The 20,978-nt window shown below is 59.3% G+C and overlaps 1 protein-coding gene across 3 annotated transcripts in view; it reads left to right on the top strand.

Moving 5' to 3' along the window:
• Window positions 1-20,978, top strand: part of ARHGAP26 (Rho GTPase activating protein 26) — a 156,483-nt gene that overhangs the window by 7,494 nt on the left and 128,011 nt on the right. For all 3 annotated transcript variants that reach the window (XM_075509516.1, XM_075509515.1, XM_075509517.1), the window contains exons 2-5: window positions 16,360-16,455; window positions 17,480-17,541; window positions 18,048-18,119; window positions 19,390-19,491. In XM_075509516.1, the coding sequence (XP_075365631.1) occupies window positions 16,360-16,455; window positions 17,480-17,541; window positions 18,048-18,119; window positions 19,390-19,491 (332 nt within the window). The remainder of the gene's footprint in view (window positions 1-16,359; window positions 16,456-17,479; window positions 17,542-18,047; window positions 18,120-19,389; window positions 19,492-20,978) is intronic.

The raw sequence follows: 20,978 nt of genomic DNA, 5'->3' as shown, positions 1-20,978 counted from the left end.
AGTGTGCGTTCGTGATTACGTCTTTTAAATTATGCTGGCAGAAGGCTCATTAACAGGGTTCGGAGATCTTTTTAATTGGGAGCGTGCCACAGAGCACCTGTGGGCACGTGTCCCGATACACCAGTGTGGTGATGGTGTCTGGAGAAGCCGCTGCCCAGCCGTGGCACCAGCACTGCCCGAGTGTCCAACGTCAGGTTAAACTCAACCCTTTTGGCTTGGCGGGGGATGGATTGGGGAATAAACAGCAGCTTTTTGAGGCCAGGGTTGGGACTGCCTGTGCTGCTGAAGCTGGCGTAACCTGGAAGGGCATGCTTCTGCCCAGGGAGAAAAATCTGAGGAGGTGGATGGACCTAGAGAGAGGGATGTGGGCCTTTCCCAGGGGCTGGGTGGGATGTCCCAGTGTTCCTCCAGCGCCAGGAGCTGGCTACCTGCTGAGTCCTGCTCGTACTTCCAGCATGGAGCAGATTTGCCTGGTTTGGGTCAAGAGGCTGTTTTTCCAAGGCTGCAGATGTGCCAGCACAGCCGCATCCGTGTCTCTGTTTGTTCCTGCAATCCCACCGCGCCGAGCGGTGCATGCGGTGTGCGCGGTGTTACCTGCGTGCCCCGGGACACGGGCTGGGGGCAGCGGGCTGTTTTGATTTCCTTTTTTTTATTTTCCTTTGGGGGTGACAACTCACAACGACGTTGAAAATGTGTGCGAGGAAATGCCGTTCCCATGGTTGCTGCGGGGAGGGTGGGAGGCGGTGGTGCTGGGGCTCTGCCGCGTGTCCCTGCAGGTTGGCACACGCGGCGCTTCCCTGGCTGATCCCAGCCGGGCAGGAGCCTGCAGCCGGGATGGGACGGGGCGAGCGGGGTCAGCCCTCGTCGTGCTGCCAGCCCTCTCCCCGGCTGGCAGAGGGGGCCCGCCGACCCCTCTGCCCTCACCCCCTCCCTGCAGGCACCCTGAAATCGTCGTGTGCTTCTCCCTGAAACCCAGGGAGCTACGCCATGGCCGGAGCAGCGGCTGCAGCCGTGCACAAAACGGGGCAGGGATGCTCCGGGGGTTTGCATCCCTCCACCCGAGCAAAGGGGTATCAGAAACCCCCGCCCTGCGCGAGGGGCAGCAACGGCGGCGTGCCAAAGCAAACCCTGCCCGTGCGGTGGTGGTTCTGGTTCGGGGTGTTTTGGGCAGCCCTTCCACACCGTCCAGCAGTGGGGCAGCTGGAGGACGGGCTTTGCTGGGTATCCATCGCTCTGCTTGGGGTTTTTTTGATCCGTTGGCTTAAAGCAGACCCAAAGGAGCCGGGTTCGGATGCGGCGTGATGAGTAGCTGTAGCGTGACCGCTGTGGGCGGGGAGGGGAGGCAAAGCGAGGGGGAGCTCATAGCGAAACCCGCACAGCTTGTTCGCTTCTCGGCTGTTTGGTGTGAATCATCCCTCCCTCCTCCCCTGGGCACGCGAGCGGCTGTCACCGCGGCCGGCGGAGCCGAGGCTGTTTTCCCTGTTTTCCTGGCACGCTCCCCTCCGCCATCCCGCAAAGGCGCTTCCACCTGCTCCTCTCCATTGCTCCGTGCAAGTGCCTGGTGGCCCTGGGCCTGCGGGCTGCACGTTCCTGACGAGGTGTGCTCGTTAGGGCATCACCCCGGCCCTTAATAGCAAGGATGGTCTCAAGCGTGGCTTGGAGCAACCGGGAATTGCACTTCTCTGCCTCTGCTCCCGCCTGCCGATGGGAGCCTGGGGGTCGCGGCACGTCTGGGATGCTGGATGCGTGCCGGGGAGGGACGGCGGCCGTGGGATGCTCTGCAGAGCGGGGACCGCGGTGCAGAGAGGGAAGGGGACGTCTCTGCGGTGATGCCAAGCCGGTTTCTAGCTGGAGTTTGTGGGAAGTACACCAGCCTCCGGACCATCTGGCTCCCGCACGTGGAGCGGCGGGCGCAGCCGTGCGGGGGCCGGGGCTGCCTGTGCCAGCGCGGGGGCGAGGGGCCAGCGAAGGGCCCAGGTGCTGGTCCCTCGCCCTTCCCTCTGGTTCAGACCCGCGGCTGGCGTGCGGTGCTCCCCGCGGCACCCCGGCACCGGGCGCAGCCAGCAGGCACCGCGGGCAGGCGGGGGCATCGCTGCGGCGCAGTGCCCGTTTGGGCGGCCACCGGCACGCGTGCTTTCTGCCCCGCGCCAGCCCAGCTAGGTGGCTCTCTTTTTTTATTCCCAAAAGACAAAAATGCTCCCTTTGTTCTGGGCTGCAGCATAAAATAATATTTTAAAAAGAAATGGACTGTCTATCTACAGCCGGGCCATAAATAGCTCATAAAATAAGAAAATAAGAACTTTCTTTTTCCCCAGGGTTTGCCCAGCTCCCTGGCAGGTAGCCGTGCCGTGCTGCCCGTCCTGCAGCGGGGCCAGCGGAGCAGCAGGAAGGTTCACGTCACATGCAGTGATGTGCTCAAGGATGTTATTGCAACCTGCGTTCAGTTGCCGTTACCCCGGTGCGCTCGACGTGCTGCATGTGGTGTGCATGCATGCGCGTGTGTGCACACCCACGTGCTTTTTTCTTTTTAGCGGCTTCTGCTCCTGCATCAGTATCTCAATGAGGGAAGTGTAACGGGTTCTCTGCACGGGCCGAGTGGCCTGTAAAATAAGCTGGTGTGTGCCTTTTTAATAGTACTACCCGGTAGAGCATCCCTTTGCTCTTTTTTTTTCTTTTTCTACATGAAACAGCGTCTGTCCGGAACCATGCCCTTGCCGAGTGCTGGTTGCTTAGCAATGTTTTACAAAAAAAAAAAAACCCCATTGCGGAGCAGAACGGTTGGGTGGCTCTCCCCGGCTTTCCCCCGCGCGCCCGGGGGCAGCGGCAGCTCTGCCTTTCTCTTGCAGGGTTTGGGGGGAAGGCCCTGCCCTCGCCCCGTCCCTGGAGGAGCGGTGGGACCCCCCGGGCGCCTGGGGCTCCGCTCCTTCCGGCCGGGGAGGCAGGCGCTGCCGCGGGAGCGGGGCTCTGCTCGGGGCAGGAGCCTTCTGGGAGCGTTTGGGCGAGGGTGGTCCGCAGGGAGCTGGGAAGCATTTCCCGGTGTTGCGTTCCCAGCCCGTTCAGTGTCGGTGGCCACGAAGGCTGGGAGAAAGCCCAGGTTAAAGGCAGCGATGCGGTCTGGGCCATGCATCCCGTCTCTCAGCCTGCGTGCCTCCCCGGGCTCTGCTGGAGATTTTAATTTATTTATTTTTTTTTTCCCTGCCAAGGCAGGAAAAATTGACTCACTTGCCGGTGATGTTCCTGTGAACGCGGTGGGATTTTTCCTGTTCTTACAGCTGAGGTGGAGGAGCACTGGAGACAAAAGGATTTCCGCAGCTTCCTTGGGAGGAGAAGGAAGCAGGCTGCTACAAAAACGCTTTTTGAGGGTCTGGGAGCTGACCACGCTTTCCTGCCCTGGCTGCGGGCACGCCAGCGCTGGCGAGAGCCGCTGCTGGGATGCAGCCCCTCGGGACGCGGCCCCTCGCACAGGGGTGGCTGCCAAGCCAAGGAGGGGGACAGACGAGTCATCGCCCCTCGCCGTGGGCAGCAACTCGCCGTGGGCAGCATGTGCCATGTGCCGGCTGGGATGTGCCGGAGAGGACTCCTGTCCTGCCCGTGCTGCCCGCAGGGATGGGGCGCAGGTCCCCTCCCCGCCCGGGGCACGGGGGTCCACGGACCCATCGTCCCCCATGGGACCCCGATGCTTCGGCATCTGCCCCTTGAGAAATCAAGCCGGCTCCCTGGGGGGCCAGCTATTAACTAATTGGATTTAATAACAAGCTAATCCAAATGCGCGGCTGGTGCCTGAGGCAATCTGCTCCCACCCGGCGCGTGGTGTCTGGCCGGGGGCTCTGCCAACACATCCCCCTGCCCGGCGAGACCCCTGCCCGGCCTTCTGCTCCGCTAATGGGCACTGCCTGGGTCAGGAGCAAATTTCTTCTGGATTAGCATCCTCTAAATCGATTAGCTGTCTCGGGCAGGGCATTTTATTCTAATGAAATGTGATTCCAGGCTCCAGTCAATGAATTATTGTGGCAACAAGGGTAAAGTAATCTGCCGCCTTTCTGTGGGTCATTTCAGGGTTTGGAGAGGAGAGAAACGGAAAAGGCTCAGGGGAAAAATTATAATTAGCAGGGGAGCACGTTACGCTATCACGGGCTCACCCACTCTCCCCCAGCGAGGGAGCTGGGGGGAAATGGGGAGCTGTGAGTAAAGCGTGGCATTTCCATCGTGCCGTCAGAGGCGATTTACTCGTAGGTGTAAGGATGTGTTTGCACGACCCGCCTGGTGCTGGCGGGAGAGCGGAGCAGTGGCAGCGGGGCGGCTTGCAGATGGGGGGAAATGCAATATTCAAAATCCTTGTCGCCTGGAAGAAATTGGAAATACCTTCCATGGTTTCAGGCTTACAGCTGAGGAAGCACGGAGCAGCAGGACAGCCGCTCTCCGCAGGTGTGCCATCGCTCTCCTTGCGGCAGCACCGTTCCCCAATGCCTCGCCCTGGCCCTGGTTGTGATACGGGGATTTTCACTACTGCTTCCTCACAATGTTTTTTGCTTGTGCAGTCAGCTGCCTTTGGAAATGCCAGCCGGGGCAGTAGTTTTCCATTTCATTACCGCGTTCCTGAAGTTTTCCAGGCACTTAGGCCGTCGCCCGTGTTTGCTGTTTCAATGCATCCCTCCCTCTGTGTTCGAGTGTTGAATATTTACATTTGATTTTATTTGGAGACCTTGTCTGCTCCCACCTGAGCTCCCTCCCTTGGCTCTGACGCCTGGCCGCCTCCCCAGCCCGCCCGCCGGCAAACTTGCTGCCGGCTCAGCCGCCGCTTGCTGCCGCGGCTGCAGGTTGGGTCGGGCTGGGGAGTTCTGCCATAAAACAACACCAGGATGTGAACAAAAACAAACACGGGGAAAAGTGCCAGACATGGTAGTTGGGTGGGGAAGCGGAGAAATCTCGTTTTGTTTTGTTTTGCTGCTAAGTGCACGAAATGCTTTTGGTGTTCAGGGCCAGCGCAGGAGCGTGGGGGTGGCACCCCGAGGATGCTGGCCTTCCTCACATACATGGACCATGCTTGTGCCCCGGTGCAAGCCGCTGCCCCTTCCCCGGGTGTGAACGGGCCGTGGGCAGCGATGCTCTGGGGGGCTGTGGGAGGACCGGGATGTTGCCACGTTCATGCCATGCACCGGGAAGCTCCCCGGGCGGTGGGCGCGGGGGGCTCTGCGCGGTGCTGGTGGGTGGGAGGGAGGGCGGCTGTGGCGATCCGGCATGCCGGTTCCCAACACGGTGACAGTCAGCATGGAAGCTGCCTGCTGGTGTGTCGGTACCCGGCTTCGTGCCCCTAATCCTCAAAGACCACCCTGGGGGTTTCTTGGCGGTTCCCAGCCGCTGCCAAGAGGGCTCTGCTCGCTGCAGCTCGCCTAAACTCTGAGCCCTGGTGCTCCTTGCTGGGAGCGAGGACCCGCTTTAGGATGTGCCTTCCTGCAGCTGCAGACGTCTGTCTTCTCAGCGTCTCCAGAAACGGGAAGCCTTACCGGGGGTCACTGGCATTGTTCATGGGTTGTATGTTCTTCTTCCTTGTCCTGACTGCACAGGTAGAGATGGCTCGCAGTGCTCTACCAACCTGGCATGTGCAGGTTGCGCTTGCAGCCTGCTCCTGGATTTCTCAAGTAATTTTATTTTCTATCACTCTCCTTTGCTCCCAGTCGGCATCATCTGTCCGCTCTCTGCCCATGTCTCTGAACCGAGAGCTGCTGCAGCTCATTACGTGCCTCCTTCCTCTCTACAAATAACTCGGTTAACGCAGAACTGGGGCAGGGCCAAACCGTGCTGGGCACTAAACCGAGCGGTTACTTCTGAAAAATCCTGCTTGGGCAAGTAGAGAAAATAATCCAGAGTTTCCACGCAGGGCAGGACAGACGGGAGCCTCCCTGCATGTTCCTTTCCTGGAGGGATGGAGAGGTTGTTGAGCCCATTGCTGTTTTGCGGTTCAAGTGCCCGGCACTGAAGCGAGGGTCCCTTTGGGTGCGACCCTCAGCAGCGGTGAGGATCACTTCATTAACCTCTTCGTTAACCTGTCCCTGCTGCCTTGGCCACTTACTCTTCTGCCAGCGGTGCGGGGAGGGGGAGAATGGGCAGAGCTGTTGAGTTCACTGGGTTTCTGAAGCGTCTCAGCCACTGTGAGATCTGAGTCATGAAAGTTGCTGTTCAGGTTTTGTTGCAAGAGGAAGTGATGGGCAAGTGCTAAGAAAAGCTGAACAGGAAGGATGGAGAGCGGCGGTGAGACCCCTGCTCAAAGTGTCTGCGGCAAAGCAGGCTCTGCACCGGCCTAAAATGTCCAGAAACTGAGAAAGGGCAGGGCTGGATCCAGGTCAGAGAAGTGGGGGCAGAAGGGCGAGGGCTCTGATTAACCATCGGCTTCCTCAAACGGGGAGGCGGCCGCTGGAAATAGAAGAGTGGCCGGAGCAGCGTGAGTCAAAGGAAGCAGCTTCTCGCCTCCTGCGCTGTGGGAGCCCTGAGCCCCTGCTCAGGATGTCACGCCGGGCTGAGCCGTGCCGGCGGGCTGCGGGGTTGCCAGCAGCCTGACTTCCAGCCGCTGCCGTGGGCTTTTTTTGAGTGGGTTACCAAAACAGGCGTTGCACCTTTGGACCATTTCTAGCACAGGTGACGGGAGGAGCAGGCAGGAGCCTGTGATGCCTCATGCATCCGTGACCAGATGTTTTGGAGAGTCCCATGCAGCTCTTATCTCCCTGAAGCTGTTTTTACTGATTTTAAAGTTTTCGGTGAAGTGGCATCTTGCTGCTGGGGGTCTGGTGAGCCGGTGCCCAGGGCTGGAGCTGGCAAATGGGGGCCGAGGTCAGGCTCCTGCCTTCTCTGCGAGGGCTCGCTGCGGGAAAAGGGGCTGCCTTCCCCTGCCCCTCCAAAGAGAGCAACGGCCCCAGCCCGCAAGCCGGGTAGGGGCTTCCTTCTTGCTTTCTCTTTTTTTTAAAGCTGCCCCTTTCTTCCTCGGCACAACCTGCCCGGTGATACACAGGCAAAGGCCACCGCTGCCAGCAGACCCTCCTCTTCCCCGCAGCTGGGCTGCTCCCCTTCACCTTCAAACGGGGCTGCTGAGGGCAGACGCCTGCAACCTCGGCTGCTGTGGGCGAGGGTCACCTTGTGTCCCTGGGGTGCGAAACCTCCTCCGTCTTCCTGGAAATCCAACTGTCTCTCCAGGAGACCTGGTGGTCCTTCCGGCTTCGTTTCCCTTGGAGCTTCCGTGCCTTTCATTGGGAATCTCAGGAAGCTTTGGAAAAACGTCCTGGCCTGGCCTGGCTCCCAGGATAACTCCAAATGTTATTGATTTGGGGGTGGCAAGATGACGTGGCCAGCGTGCTGGGCTGGTGGGCAGCAGGGGGATAATTTTAGCTGTGCAATCAGGCAGTCGTTCCAAGGGCTAACTTTGTTTTTCATGAAGCACAGAACTTTTATCTCTTAAAATACCATGGAAATAATTCATGTCTTCAGCATGTTACTCAAATCTGATCTGCTATTTGAGCCCAGTCAATAGTCCCATTCATCCTACAATGGGTTCTCTGTCCCTCTGGCAAACATTTTGCCGTACGAAGCCACGTTGAGTGTGTGAAGCGAGGCATACGGTGATGCCTTGGCTGGGCAGCAGTGCAGTGTGCTCCTGTGGTTGCAGTAAAAGGCTGAGCAGAAGCTGTGGCACCTCCTGGATCTTCAATCTTGGGGCCATCTCAGACAGATGGCTTAATTTTTCTTGCGCTTTAGCACACCCGAGCAGTTTTGGTTTTTTTCCTTGAAGCGTGGTTCGTGGGGTATACGTATTTGTAAACTTTCCATGGTGAAATGAGGTTTTGGGCTTTGGGGAGGTGGGATTTGGCCTCCCCGCGTGCGCTGGTGAGACGAGGCTCGGTGCTGCGTTTTGGCTGGAGGCTGTGTGTGCCATAAAGGCACCGAAGTGGGGTCTGGGGGTGCTGCGGGGCCATGGCATGTCCCAGCAGTGATGCTCTCCCTGCCTCGGGGGATCCTACGTGGGGTGAGCGCAGGGACTGTGCCCATTGCACCCCTCCTTGGGGTCACCTCCCGCTTGGCGTGGCACCCTCAAACCTCAATCTCTGGTATGTGCTGAGCCAGGGCAGCCTTTCTGCAGGGTTTTACGCACGAACGCGACAGCAGAAGCTGCTGCTGGAGGTGGGGTAGTCTCTGCTCATCTGGTTTTATATATTTACTTGAATGATGAATCAGAGGGGGAACCTGCCAGCAGCTGCAGTCCTGTCCTAAATCACTGAATAACTCCAGCTGCCCATTGGAGAAGTTATTTAACAAACAAATAATTGCTAATTGTGTATGAAAGCGGTTTGGGGATTGTGCCGGGTCCAGAGGACCACAGTATCTCGCAGGAGCGGGGCTTTTGCTGACCTGCGCTGAGAAGTGCAAAGAGAGAGGATTTAAACCTCTCAGAACAAATTAAGCTTTTCATGACGCTGCCCCGATGCTCCATGCTGACCGCAGCAGTGCATGGGCTGGGCTCCTCTGGGAGCTAAATTTTGATGCCGGTGGCTGTGAACGCTGGTTTTCAGGCACAAGGCGCTCGTTGCTGGATTCCCCTGCAAACCGCGGGGCTGCGGTTCGGTCAGAGCATCCCAACTTCAGCAGCGCGGCAGAACGCTCGCGTGCCTCTGTAGGCCAGATCCAGTCGTCCGTTCCCAGCTCCAGCCTTTCCCAAACACCATCCATCAACAGCCTTGAGCACCGCAGGGCATTGCATGAGCCCACGGCGGCTTTGCTCTGGCGTCGTGCCCGAAGCCCCGGCTCGCCGGGTGGTCGTCAGTGGCGGGTGCTCGCTGCCGGGTCAGACACCATATTGCCGCTTTCTAAGCACCCTTGGCAGGCCGTAATCCGGCTGTTTTGGCTGCTGATTAGAACGGCTGTTCACTGGATTACTCGTCCTGGCTGGCCCCTGCCTGCCGTGGGGTTGCTCGGTGCTGGCTGCTGTGGCCGGGGAGGTGTGAGGCTGCAGAGGTGCTGCCGGGGTGGCTGGGCGGGCCGTGCTGTGCCCTGCTTTCTCTGCAGCCTGACGGGGGGTCTCTGCTGGTGACCCCCCCAGATCCACCTTCTCTGGGCTCCTGCATGCTCGGCTGGACCGTACCTCACTTTCTTACCACTTCACGCAGTAGCTTGTCTTAGATTTTATGTTCTAGAAACTGCTGCTGTAATTGCGAGTCTTATACTGGAGGCTGTGTTTTTATACTGTATTTTTGTACCCCTTTTTGAGAAGCATTGGTAAAGAGTTTGCTTTTTTTATATATATAAAACCTGGGCTGTTTCGCAGGACAGACCCCCGGTGGATCCTGCCCTGGCATGGGCGGAGGAGGCTCCTGGCAGGCCATCGAGGCTGTGGTGGAGGTGAACCAGCCCCTGCTGCAGCTGCACACTGTGAGACCCCGCAGGGACCCCGCTGTGGCCCCATGGGGAGCGCGGGGCGAGGAGCTGTCCCTTGCTGCTCCGCGTCCCACTGCAGTTCCCCTCCCCGGGGCTGGCGGCCGCACGCCGGGCTCACGGCTTGCACGCAGCAGCTTGCACGGCACGGTGCGTTTGCCTCGGGGTCAGCCCACGGCACCCGTGCATGGTGCTGGTCCCCTTCCTGGCTGGCTGCCTGCGGGTGCCGGGGCAGGCAGCGCTGCCCGAAGCAGCGGCTGCAGCTGCACGGGGGGGTGACCCGCCGGGCTGCGAACCCAGGAGCTGTGGGGTGGCAGCACCCGCGCGGTGAGATCCCCGGCAAACAGCGAGACTGTGCCGCTCTCTTTGCTTGAACTGTTGCTCCGGGATTTGCACTGTTTATGCTGAAGTGGTTCTGTCGGGGGGCTGTCACGGACCGGCACTGCCCGGGGCTCTGTGCACGTGTGTTATCCCCGTAGCCCGGGCAGGTGACGTCTGATGACGGTCGGACCTTGCGCTTGTGCGGTGTCTGCTGGGCGCAGATCCCAAAGCATTTTGCAGACCCCGAGGCTTCACCTCCGTTGTCCCCAGGAGGCAGGACCCGTCATTTTCTCCTGTTGTGCCAAACGTGGAGCTGCCGTGTGGAGGGCCAAAGAGGCTTGCCCGTATGTCAGCACCCGGTGAGAGCACCGGGAGCAAAGCCAGGCCTTGTGTCGGCACGCCCCACGGTGCAGCTGCGAGACCGTCAGTCTGTTTGCTTACCCACGGGCACATACGCAGTAAGGAGGGCTGGAGGCATTTTCTTAAAAAATAGCTGTGAAAACAGGCCAAAAATAGCCAGATGCAGGTTTTTTGGAGAAGCTTTAAGGAACTTGTCAAATCCATGAGGGGGGAGCTGGTGGCTTCTGTCCTTGTGGTTGTCAGTGGGAGTGTAGTCACCTCCCCAGGGAGGGGGCTGGGAACCCGCTTGGGGCGGTGGGGCTGCCGGTGCTGCTGGGAGGGGACAGGCAGTGCCACCGCTGGCAGCCAGGCAGAGGTGCCAACGAGGAGGGGACAGGCTCCTGCGCTGCCTGCTGGAGACCCTTCTGTCCCTCTTCGCTGCCTGGGACCCTCCCATCCCTCTCTGGGGGCTTGCGGGGGATGCGCAGCCTGAGCCTGCCCTTCCACGGGGGAAGGAAGGGGCAGGAGTCTCGGTTCCTGTTGTCCAATTGAGCATTAAATATAGGCTATTGAGCAATTTTCTTTGCAGGAAGTGTAGAAATACCGCTCTGTGTGAGCACAACCTCTGTCAGACACCATGAGGGCTGGAACTTGCCTTGCAGCGTGCAACTGGCCTCATCAGCATCCTTTGCTTTCTCCCTTTGCAGCAGCATTAACCCTTCACTCCCAGACTTGTCAGAGGGCTTGTCTTTCACTTGACCCGCCTGCAGCGCCCTGCTGCTCCTGCCTCTGTCCCCGGTGCCCTGAGTGCAGCTGAGCCAGAGCTGGTTTTGCTTTTTCCAGCTTAAATAGCAAGCCAGCTGCAAAGGCAGCTTTGGGGAGAGCCCCGCTTTCTGAGCCAGCAGTGTCACTTTTTCCCTGGCCGACCTGATCTTGCAAACACATGCTGCCGGGCCGGGGCACCGTGCTCCCAAGTGGGCAGTGGGACCGGGGAGCTTGGGGTGGGCAGGAGGGGATGTCTGTCATCTTGATGTCTCATTTTGATGTGTTATGGTTCCCCCTGTGTCCTGTGGCCACGTTTCCCAGCCATCCATCCCAGCCAGGAAAAGCACGCAGGTGGAGGAGTTGCAGTCTCTTCTCAATCATAAATTTTGATTTAAGGGAAAAGCTCCCTGCTGTACATCCGCCCAGGCTTTCAGGTTTCAGCGCACCTTCCCTCTGTGGTCCCTTTGGGAAAGCCTGAAGATGTTTTAAGCACTGAACACAAAGAGAGAGGGTGATAGGGTGTTGCACAGAGGTGAGATGTCCAGCTGAGGAAGAAAGTTGGGGAAAAAGCTGGGAGCCGGTGGCTGGGAGAGAGTGGCTCGTGGCAGGGTTGCGGTGCCAGTGACTTCCCCGAAGTGGCCGAAGCTCTACGTGCTGGGTCACCTGAACCGGGGATGCATTAGATCTGACGCCTGCGCCCTGGGGAACAGGGCTGCCCCGTCTCACAGCGGCGTGCCCCCGGGGCAGACCTGCGTGCAGGGGCTGCCCCTCTGCACTGGCTGTGGACCTGGCTGGGACGGGGTCGTCGCCGGGGTGCTGTACGCGTGGAGGAGGGTTGTGAAATCACGTTGTCTTCCTTCTATAAACGGCCTTTTTCAATAGTTCCAAATTCCTTTGGAAGGGGCTTTTTCTGTAAAAAACAACCACTTCAGTCTCATTGCAGTAACAGCAACCACTTCCCAGAAAGAAGATTTAACTCTCTGTCGCTGAGGAGGAGGAGGAGAGATGCCGGCGTGATCCGGGCAGATGGACAGTGGGAGCGCGAGGTGCTCCCTTGCAGCAGGGCTGCTGCGGGCTGGGGTAACGTCGGCTTCGGCCGGGTTTGGAGGGAGCCCTGGTGCCTGGAGGCGTGAGGCTGGGATGGGACCTCAGCCAGCAATTACCCAGCTCCCTGGCTGGTGGAGGGAGGAGGAGAGGTGTGGGGTACCAGGGGAGGAGCGGGCTGACCCCTGAGCTGGGCTCAAGCGAGGAGGGATGGGCAAAGCGGTTAACCGGGGCTGCTTCCAGGCGCGGGCAGCTGCCCTCTGCCCTGTTGGGAGCCATCCCCCCTCTGCGCTGTTCCTGCAGTGGATGGTGGGGATGCAGTGGATGGTGACGATGCGGTGCACGGTGAGGGTGCTGAGCGTGTCTCTGCTGTGCGAGGGACGGGTGCTGCGGTGTTCGGTGGCACGCACGTGCCCCTGCTCTGACTCTGCAAGCAGCTGCCTCTGTGGTGCGCGCCCGGGCAGGACCCTGGGTGCCGGCAGGGCAGGGCTCCGTGAGATTCTCTGTCCCCTGCCACGTGGGCAGAGTGGCGGTGCTTCAGAGGCACGGCCAGAATTGGCTCCTGAGCATTTCCTGGGAGACTGTTCACAAAAAAAGCAAAGCTATGGCTCAGGAGTTGTGCAGGAACTGCTCAAGCCGCAGCAGGCAGCGAGCAGCCCAGAGGCAGATCCCCTGCCTGCGCCCTTCGCGCCGCTCAGCTTTGCCGTGCTGACGGACGAGCGATGCCGGGTGCTTTGGGGATGAGCAGTGCGGGTCAGCGGGAGCCGGCCGCCTCCTTCCATCTGTGATCACTGCTCTCCGACCTGCTGCCAGCAGAGACGAGATCAGACCTCGGAGTTCAGCTCCAACTCCCTCCCTGCCGGGACGGGCCCCTGCCGGTACCTCTGCCCTTCGCGAGGTCACGTCTTCCACGTCACTCGTCCCCGTCCTCTGCAGTTTTCTCCCCCATTGCACCCGGTTCGGGTCATAAACTCCCTTCCAGGAAGGGAAGTGCTCAGGAAGGGGAGTGCTGCTGGGCTGCTCCCCTAAACGGTTGAGCGGGTAACCCTGTATCGCAGTAACGAGCCAATACATCACTCTTAAAAGGGCATTTTATTTTGATTATTGGTTGCTGTAGCTACGCAGCTGGACCTCTGGCATGCGGTGCGGGTGCCTGTTTTCTGTCAAGTGGACTTTCCTGAAGGGATCGTCCCATCCCCGCCAGCCTGGGGGTGGGAAAGGGGCTCCATGGGATGACGATGAGGAGGAGGACTGCGACAGCGACGCTCCTGCGGGACGGTCAGCCTGCAGAGGGGAAAGGAATGAGTCATGGCCGTGGGGGCTGTGGGGCAGGACGGGCCTGTGTTGGAGCGGAGGGGAGGACAGGCGGGCACGGCAGGGCTTCAGAAGGCACGTTCAGTTGTTACCTTGGCACAATGTGTATTGACTGGAGACGGTAATTCAGGCGCACTCACCGCGCGCTGTGGCGTGCCGGGCAGAGCAGCCCCGGCTGTGTTAGCAGGTACGCCGGCACTACCTTGCAGGTGGGATGGAGATCTGCTTTGCTGCTGCTTGGCCAGTGCCTTCTCCGCGTGGTTTTGTCTCGGATCCTGGGCGCAGGCAGGCACGTGGCTCCGCAGCGACTGCACCCCGGACCCTCCCGAGGTGGCTGCAGCCCCGGGGTGGCAGGGGCCACCGCTTGCCCTCCCGCCCTCCTGGTGTTTCAGCAGCTCGCGCAGGGCTGTTTTCACCTCCTGGGATGCCTCTGCCAGACATCGCCCTTTCCTCGCTGGCCCTGGAGATCTTCACTGCTCTGTGCTGAGGCCACGAGGCGCAACGGGCACAGGAAAGATTCGTCGGCAGCAGGGCCGCAGGCTGCGTGCCCACGTCTGGGCACCCCTGGGCTGGCTGCCGCTGCGCTCTCCCCGCAGCCACGTTGCAGCCTCGCTGCTTCTGCCGGCACCCGCGTGTCCCTGGGGCCATCCCGGCCTGCCCGGCTCTCCCCGTGCAGGACCACCACCCGCTGGTGCCCGGACCCCGAGCTGGTCGCGTTGCTCGGGCAGAAGGATTTTTCTGGCTTTGTGGTGGTTTTCCCTGGTGTTGCGGTCAACTGGTGAAGCCAGCCGGAGAACTTGGAAGCAAAACTTTCACAGCCCTTGGCGCAGCCTGGCTGTGACTCATGCGTGGGGTCTGGGTGCTTTTACTCACGCACGAGAGGAAGCAGAAGTTTCTGACGAGCCTGTGTAGGATTTTGGGTTTGCTCCTCCACTGGGGCAGAACAAGCCTTGGGAGCTGAGCCGGCCCACGGAGGGGTGAGCACCCTCCCGCTTTCCCCGCGCGCCCCTGCCTGCAGCGCAGCCGGGAGCTTTGGCTCCTTCCATTGGAGGGTTTTTTCCCCAAAATGTAGATGAGAGGTTCAAGCTTTTAGGAAAAACAGGATGCTAGGAGTGCGGATGGGTCTAATGGTGGGTGGCACAGGGAGGACGATGAGGCCCCTCCGTGTGGGCTCCTCGCTTGCACCCAGGGGTGCGGTGCAGGTGCAGATGCCCCTCTCTCCTTTTCTGGCCAAGCCTGCTGCTAATTTTAGCATCCTCTTCACCCCTGCGACTTGGCCGTGTCGCTCAGTGAGTGGCTGCCAACGTTCCTCCTTTATCGCCGTCGCACTGGGAATTATCTCCTTCTCCCTCTGCCTCTCCCTTGCCTATTTATAAGTGCTGTGGACCATTGCTGATGGGTGCTGCCGGCTCCGAAGGCTTCTCGGCTTCGCTCTGGCTCATGCGCGGTCCCTGCCGCGTGTAACGTGGGCAGGGTATCAGTGAGGCCGCGGTGTGTGGCGGGGAGAGCGTGGCCGGTGGCTGACGGTCAGCACAGAGCTGAGGGAGAGGAAATGGCTCCTTAAGTCATTAACGTCATCTTCGTTATTATTCCAGAGGAGGCAGGAGGCTGCCTGGCTCCCGGGACCGGGTTAAAGTCCCCGAGCCCTCCGGCTGCCCCGGCGAGGGAAGGGGGGCTGCTCCGCTGCGGAAAGCAACAGCACGGGCGCGGGGAGAGCTGCGCCGGGGTGGGTGCTACCAGGTGGCCCCAGCCCTGCCCGTCCGCGGGTGCGCAGCAGCCGGCGTGCCCCGAGAGCTGCCCACGGACAGTCCTGGTGCCTCTGGTGCCCTTGGCCTGCTTCACTCCGTCAGCGCCCAAACCACAGAGCTGGAGCAAACCCTTCCCACCCCCCGTGAGTCCCTCTTTTAAACCCCAGCAGGAGCACCCTGGAAGCTGCCCCAAAACGGTCTGCTCCCATAGGTGCAGGCAGAGGCTCCCGGCAGCCCCGGGCATGGGCAGGGTGTCAGCGGTGCTCGTTCCTTCGTCTGGGGAGCAAAATGCAAATGCCGTTTCATGTGAACCACGCTTTGAAAGCGTGGATGCTCCGCTCTCGGGTTCCCATGGCCGTGGCTCCTTGGCTGCTCCTTGGAGAAGCCCCTGCTGTACTTTTCTGCCGGGAAAGCTCCTGGCACTTTCCCTCTCCCTGCCTGCGTTTGCTGGGTGGTTTCCTGCTGCCTTAGGAAGCAGTTGTGCGAAGGCAGCCAGGACTGAACCGTGGGCAGGATTAGCCCCAGGGCTTTAAGCAGAGACACTGGGAGAACAGCTTTAATACTTGGAGAAAGCTGTAAACTTCCTTATCCCACGGGGAAAGCAAAACGCTTGAATTCTTTTGTGGTTATCTTTTGGCTGTTGGTGTCCGAGAGGAGGAAATGGCCTTTGTGTGCACACGCATGTTTTCCACCTGTGACTGGAAAGGAAGAAAACCGCTGAATTTTTGGACTTTGAGTGAAGAAATGCGTAGAGGAATTAGCATTACGTCTTCGTAACGCCGTCTGAGTGCCTGCAGTCCCTTGTGTTGCTCAAGTACAAGTTCCCCTCCAAGCCGGTGGCCTCGCAGTGCCCGGGAGCGTGTGTGTCTGTGTGTGCAGGGTTACGGGGCCGGTTTGAAAAGCCAATCCTGGATCTGCTCGGGTCACGGCAAGTAATAACTTAATAGGATTCAGATCTCAAAGAGAATCTGCAGCTTGGAAAGCAATAAACCTCTGCATTATCACCCGTACGTGGTGCCTTCGTTCAGCAGGACCGGGAGCCTGTGCAGAGGTGCTGTCTCTTGGGGGGCAGCGCGGGAGCTGCCCCGGCAGTGCCGCCCTGCACCACCGATTGCCACTGCCCCATAGCAGTGGGCTTGAGCTCCTGCATGGTTCTCGCGGTATTTTGAGGTTTCATCTCCTGCAGTGTATTTTGGCAGGCGCTGGCCGGGACCCCGCAGAGTCCCGCCCCTGGGATGGGTGCAGGAGAAGGGCAGCGCTCTTGGGGGTTTCCTGGTGCCAGAGGAGCCCCATGGGATGGGTCCCTCCATGGGGACTTGCCGGCTGGGGTTACGCGTCCGCCTGCATCGTGCCATTGGTGGGCTCTCTTCTTTTCTAACATCTGCCTTTTCCCCTCTCCCCGCTCTCTCGGCAGACCTGTCTGCAGCCAAGCGCAAGTTTGCAGACTCCCTCAACGAGTTTAAGTTCCGCTGCATCGGCGACGCTGAAACAGATGATGAGATCTGCATAGGTGAGTCCTGGGCGCTGGTGCTGTGGGTAGCCCTGAAGCCACGCTCCAGACCCCTGAGCTGAGCAGGGTATGGGGGAGAAACACGCATGAGGATGCCCAGGGGCCTGGGAATTTGTCTGGGTGCTTTCCTGCTTTCTGGAAATGGCATATTTCTCCTGGTTCAGCATCAGCAAAGCCTTCCTAAGGAAATCAGTTGTTGCTTCTTGGCCTAAATCTAGCCCTACCAGACAGGAAAGGAAGAAGATTGCCCGTATCTGAAACCATCTAGATTATCCGGCCTGTTTGCATTGGAGAGCAGGGATCTGGAGATGTGGTCATGGCTAAATACACTGCAGGGGGCTGTGAACTGAAGGAGAGGAGCAGCAGCCTCGCTGCCCGGCTGCAGGAGCAAGGACCCGGCAGGCACCCGCTGTGCTGGCAGCAGCCAGCAGTGCAGACCCTGGCAGTGCGCTCTGAACCGAGCCCGGCTCCACCGTGAAGCTTCTCATGGCACAGTGCAGCAGCTTCAGCCGCTTTGCTCCATGTTATCCCGCTTCTGCCCCAGCTGAACTTTTAGAGCTTATTGTGCACATCGTCTGGAGCCAGGAGAGCAAATGAGCTTTAGCCCTGATTTAACTTTGCTTATTTATTTGTGCCCAGTCTCTCAGCAAAAATAACTTTCTCATCCAAGTCCCCTTGCTGCGACGCACATGCTGGTGAGCTGCCATTCGTGCACCGAGCGTGGCTGAGGCCAGTGCCGAGCCGTAGGGCTGATCAGCAACCGGCTGTTGGGTAGGGCAGGTTCGAGATGAAGGTGTGGTGTGGAGGTGGGAACATGGTGCTGGGGATGCTTTGCTACCAGTTACTTCTGGAGGCAACTGGAAGCCTTTCTGAGGAGAGAGTAAAGTTGATAAAAAACCCCAAGCAACCAACCCCCCAAGCCCTCCCAAAACCCAACCAAACAAAAAACCCCTGTTCAGTCTCTCTCTTAATTTAAAAGAAAATAAAATGTTAAATGCTGACCGTGCGGGTGTGTCCCTTCCAGCCAAGTCTCTGCAGGAGTTTGCCACGGTGCTGCGGAACCTGGAGGACGAGCGGATGCGCATGGTACGGCCCCGTCCACGGGGAGCTGGGTGGGTGGTGGCACCGCTGCTGCCGCCCGCAGTTCTGCGCGCGGTGGCTGGTGTGGCACCCGGGGCACCGTGGCGTGTAGCGGCTGCAAGCCCCGGTGCCCCTTCCCTCGCCCAGGGCAGAGCTGCAGGGGCGAGCAGAGGGAGGGGAGGGTGAGCTTGGTGAGGGGGGACGCTTGAAGAGCATCAGTAACGGTGTCTTGCTGTGGGAAAATGGCCAGCGCTGGTGCTGGTAGGGCTCGCTGGGGTGAGGAGTGGGTTTGGTACAAGCCCCTCAGCCTCCCCTGGGTCCTCAGCTAGTGCAGAGCTGGAGAGGGTGAAGCGTGCGGGTTTCCGTGGGCTGCAGGAGGGTTTCCGTGGGAAAGGCTGTTGAGGGGCTCGGGCATCTGGGGCTGAGCTGGGGAAAAGGGCTGCACCAGCCCGGCTGGGAGCGGGGCAGGAGCACGGAGGCGGCGGGTGAGTTGTGCCCATCTTTGCCCGTAGATCGAGAACGCCAGCGAAGTGCTGATCACGCCGCTGGAGAAGTTTCGCAAGGAGCAGATCGGGGCTGCTAAGGTAGGCTGCGGCTGCACCGAGCCGCTGTCTCCTCTGGGATTCAGAGCCCAGAGCCGCACGGTGATGGCCGTGGCCAGGACCTGGCGTGCTGCGGGGATGGGCCCTGCTGGGCATGGGCGTGGGAGGAAACGGCTGCGCGCTGCTGCGGGATGGGGACGGGGACGATCCAGCTCCTGGGAAAGTGCCTCAATGTTCCCAGTTCACCCACAACCAAGTAATGTGCTAAGGGCCAAAAATCACATGCCAGTTGAAGTGAACTTTTTCTTTTTCTTCCTTCAAACCAGAATTAGTATTTTCTTAGAGGCGTTCCCAGTTGTCTGAGCCCCCCAGTCTGCGCTCCCCACCTCCGGTGTGTCGCTGGGCAGCTGCATGGGAATTTGGACGGCTTCTGGCAGGACGGGCGAGCCCAGGGAAGCACCGGTGTGGCTGAGGGCGGCTGTGAGACAGCCTGGCCCCCCCTTTCTTTCCTGCCTTTGTTCTGAAATTTAAACCGCTGTCTGCGGCCCTCCTGTTGTTATAACAACCTGCTGCTGCCTGCAAGAAGCACATGCCAGCCCGGCAGGGCCGTGTTTGCATGGCAGCGGTGTGCCCAGCTCCTCGCTGGCACGGGAGCCGTGGCAGCACTGCGGTGCAGCCCAGCCTGGCCAGGCTGTCGTGGTTCATGCAGCTAAAAAAACAGACAAAAAGGGGTGCTTCAGAAAGGAGCCAGTTATTACCAGGTGTCAGCGGTGGATTTCATACTGGCATGTCAGGGTGGCAAGGCTGGGATGAGAGGTGCAAAAGAAAAGTTACGGTTGACATCCTCCTTTAATGCTCCTGCCACAGCCAGCCAAATTACTGTGTCATGGTCCTGAGTGACGCAGAGGATAAGCCATTGCGAGGAGTGGCGGGACAGGATGTGAAATTGTGACGATATGCTGGTTAGCTGGTTAGCAAGCACTTTCCTCGCTGTGTTGTCTTTGGGCCAGCCCTGGACCTGGATGTTTTGCTGAGCCTTGGGCCCCGGGAATAGAGGAGGGGCTCCCCCAGGTCTTGGATTTTGGCAGCGCAAGCCACTTTCTTGTAGCTGCGCGATGGTCACGGATAAAAGCAGCTTCGCCCACTTCCAGCTGATGCCCCTTGGCCTTGGTCCCGTCTCGTGCTGCGCAGAAGGGGGTTAGCTCCTGCCCGAGACTCGCAGTCCTGCACGATGCTATAGGGATGCCATGGATCCTTGCGGCTGCCCTGGTGCCATTGTGTTCAGCGTCACATTTTTTGTTTTATTTTGTAGGATGCCAAAAAGAAATACGACAAGGAGACGGAGAAGTATTGTGGTGTCCTAGAAAAGCATTTAAACTTGTCTTCTAAGAAGAAAGAATCCCAGCTTCAGGAGGTGAGAGCAACCTCTGGTTTTCCATCTCTGGCAGTAACTGTGGTGAGCTTTTTGAATGCTTTATGCAGCTTATAGCACCGCATTTTCCTGGCTGTAAAATCAGAGCGATCCCAAAATGGATAGCAATCAAAAAGGAGAGAGAGTTTATAATTAAAGAGTGCAACAGAAAGGAACTGGTTCTGCTGCAGGCTTCCCTTGTGCCAGCACAAATCACGGATGTCTAGTTCCCTGCTCTGAAAGTGGCTGCGCTGGCTTTGGGCTTCATGGGAGGAGTGATCAGGCTTAGTGCTTTTAAACTGCTTTAGGAGCCTCTTACTGACTCGGGACGTAGTTAGCTGCTGTGCCAAATGCTCTTACTAGATGAGTACGCTGAGTTTTCAATCACTTCTTCCAAGTTTGGAATTCCCTGCGCTGGCCCAGAGCTGGGTTGGTCCCTGCAGGATGCACGTCCTTGCTTTTGGGCACGATGCTGGTGCGTCGCTGAGCCGTCCCTGGGGGAACTGGTGGGCACGGGTGTTACGGTGCCCAGCAGAGTTGGGGACTCGAGAGCAGATACATCTGAGGCACAAATAATCATCTTCCATCAAATCAGGGTTGAAGAGGGGTAAGAATCAGGGTTGACATGCCTGCAGGCCAGCTTTATCCTTGCATAGGTGTTCTGAGTTTGTAAATAATTTACCACGTGGAAGCACCCATATGTCCCAGAAGATGGAGAGTCCCGTTCTCATGGCTTTTAAATAACCCTTTAAACCTCTGTTTTAGTTTGTGTTTGAATTACTATTGTGAGACACAGGAGTGGAAGGATTTCCCTCTGGGGAGGGAAGGAGCCACTTGTGACTGTCAGGTTGCAGCCGTGACTTTTAGAGGTGTGATGCCGTGCTCTGGCCAGAGTATGGCCCTGCGGGGCTGCCCGGGAGCAGCAGGGCGGTGGGATGCGGTGCGGGATGCAGGCGGTGGCTGCGTGCAGGATGCAGGCGGTGGCTGCGTGCGGGATGCGGTGCGGGATGCAGGCGGCGGCTGCGTGCAGGATGCAGGCGGTGGCTGCGTGCGGGATGCGGCGCGGGATGCAGGCGGTGGCTGCGTGCAGGATGCTGTGCAGGATGCCGTGCTGGTGCGTGTTGAGCAGCGCTGGCTGCTGGTGCCATCTGCTGGCATTTTCCACCCCGAACTTTGACTTCGGCTTTTGCTGCGAAGGCGGGAGGAGGCTGGAGCCAGCTGGAGCCAGCTCCCAAGTTCAGGTGTTGGGGCCTTTTCCCCTGGGGCACTAGGAAGCGTACACTGGTTTTGGTGGCTCAAGCCCCACCGAGGAGGGGGTGCCTTTGAAAGAGTGGTCCAGCGTGTAGGTTGTGAAACGCGGATGTGGCATCCAGCAGCACGTGGGAGCGCTTGCCGTGTCCGGCACCTCCCCTGGGGCTGCCCGCCGTGGTCGGGGGCTGCAGCCGCGGCAGATGTGCGCGGGAAAGGTACGGTAGTGTTTTAGGAAAGTT

The sequence above is a fragment of the Mycteria americana genome, chromosome 8 (assembly GCF_035582795.1).
Source record: "Mycteria americana isolate JAX WOST 10 ecotype Jacksonville Zoo and Gardens chromosome 8, USCA_MyAme_1.0, whole genome shotgun sequence".
Classification (NCBI taxonomy): Eukaryota; Metazoa; Chordata; class Aves; order Ciconiiformes; family Ciconiidae; genus Mycteria; species Mycteria americana.
Note: the sequence above shows the minus strand (reverse complement) of the source record. Positions and strands in the feature narration are given on the sequence as shown.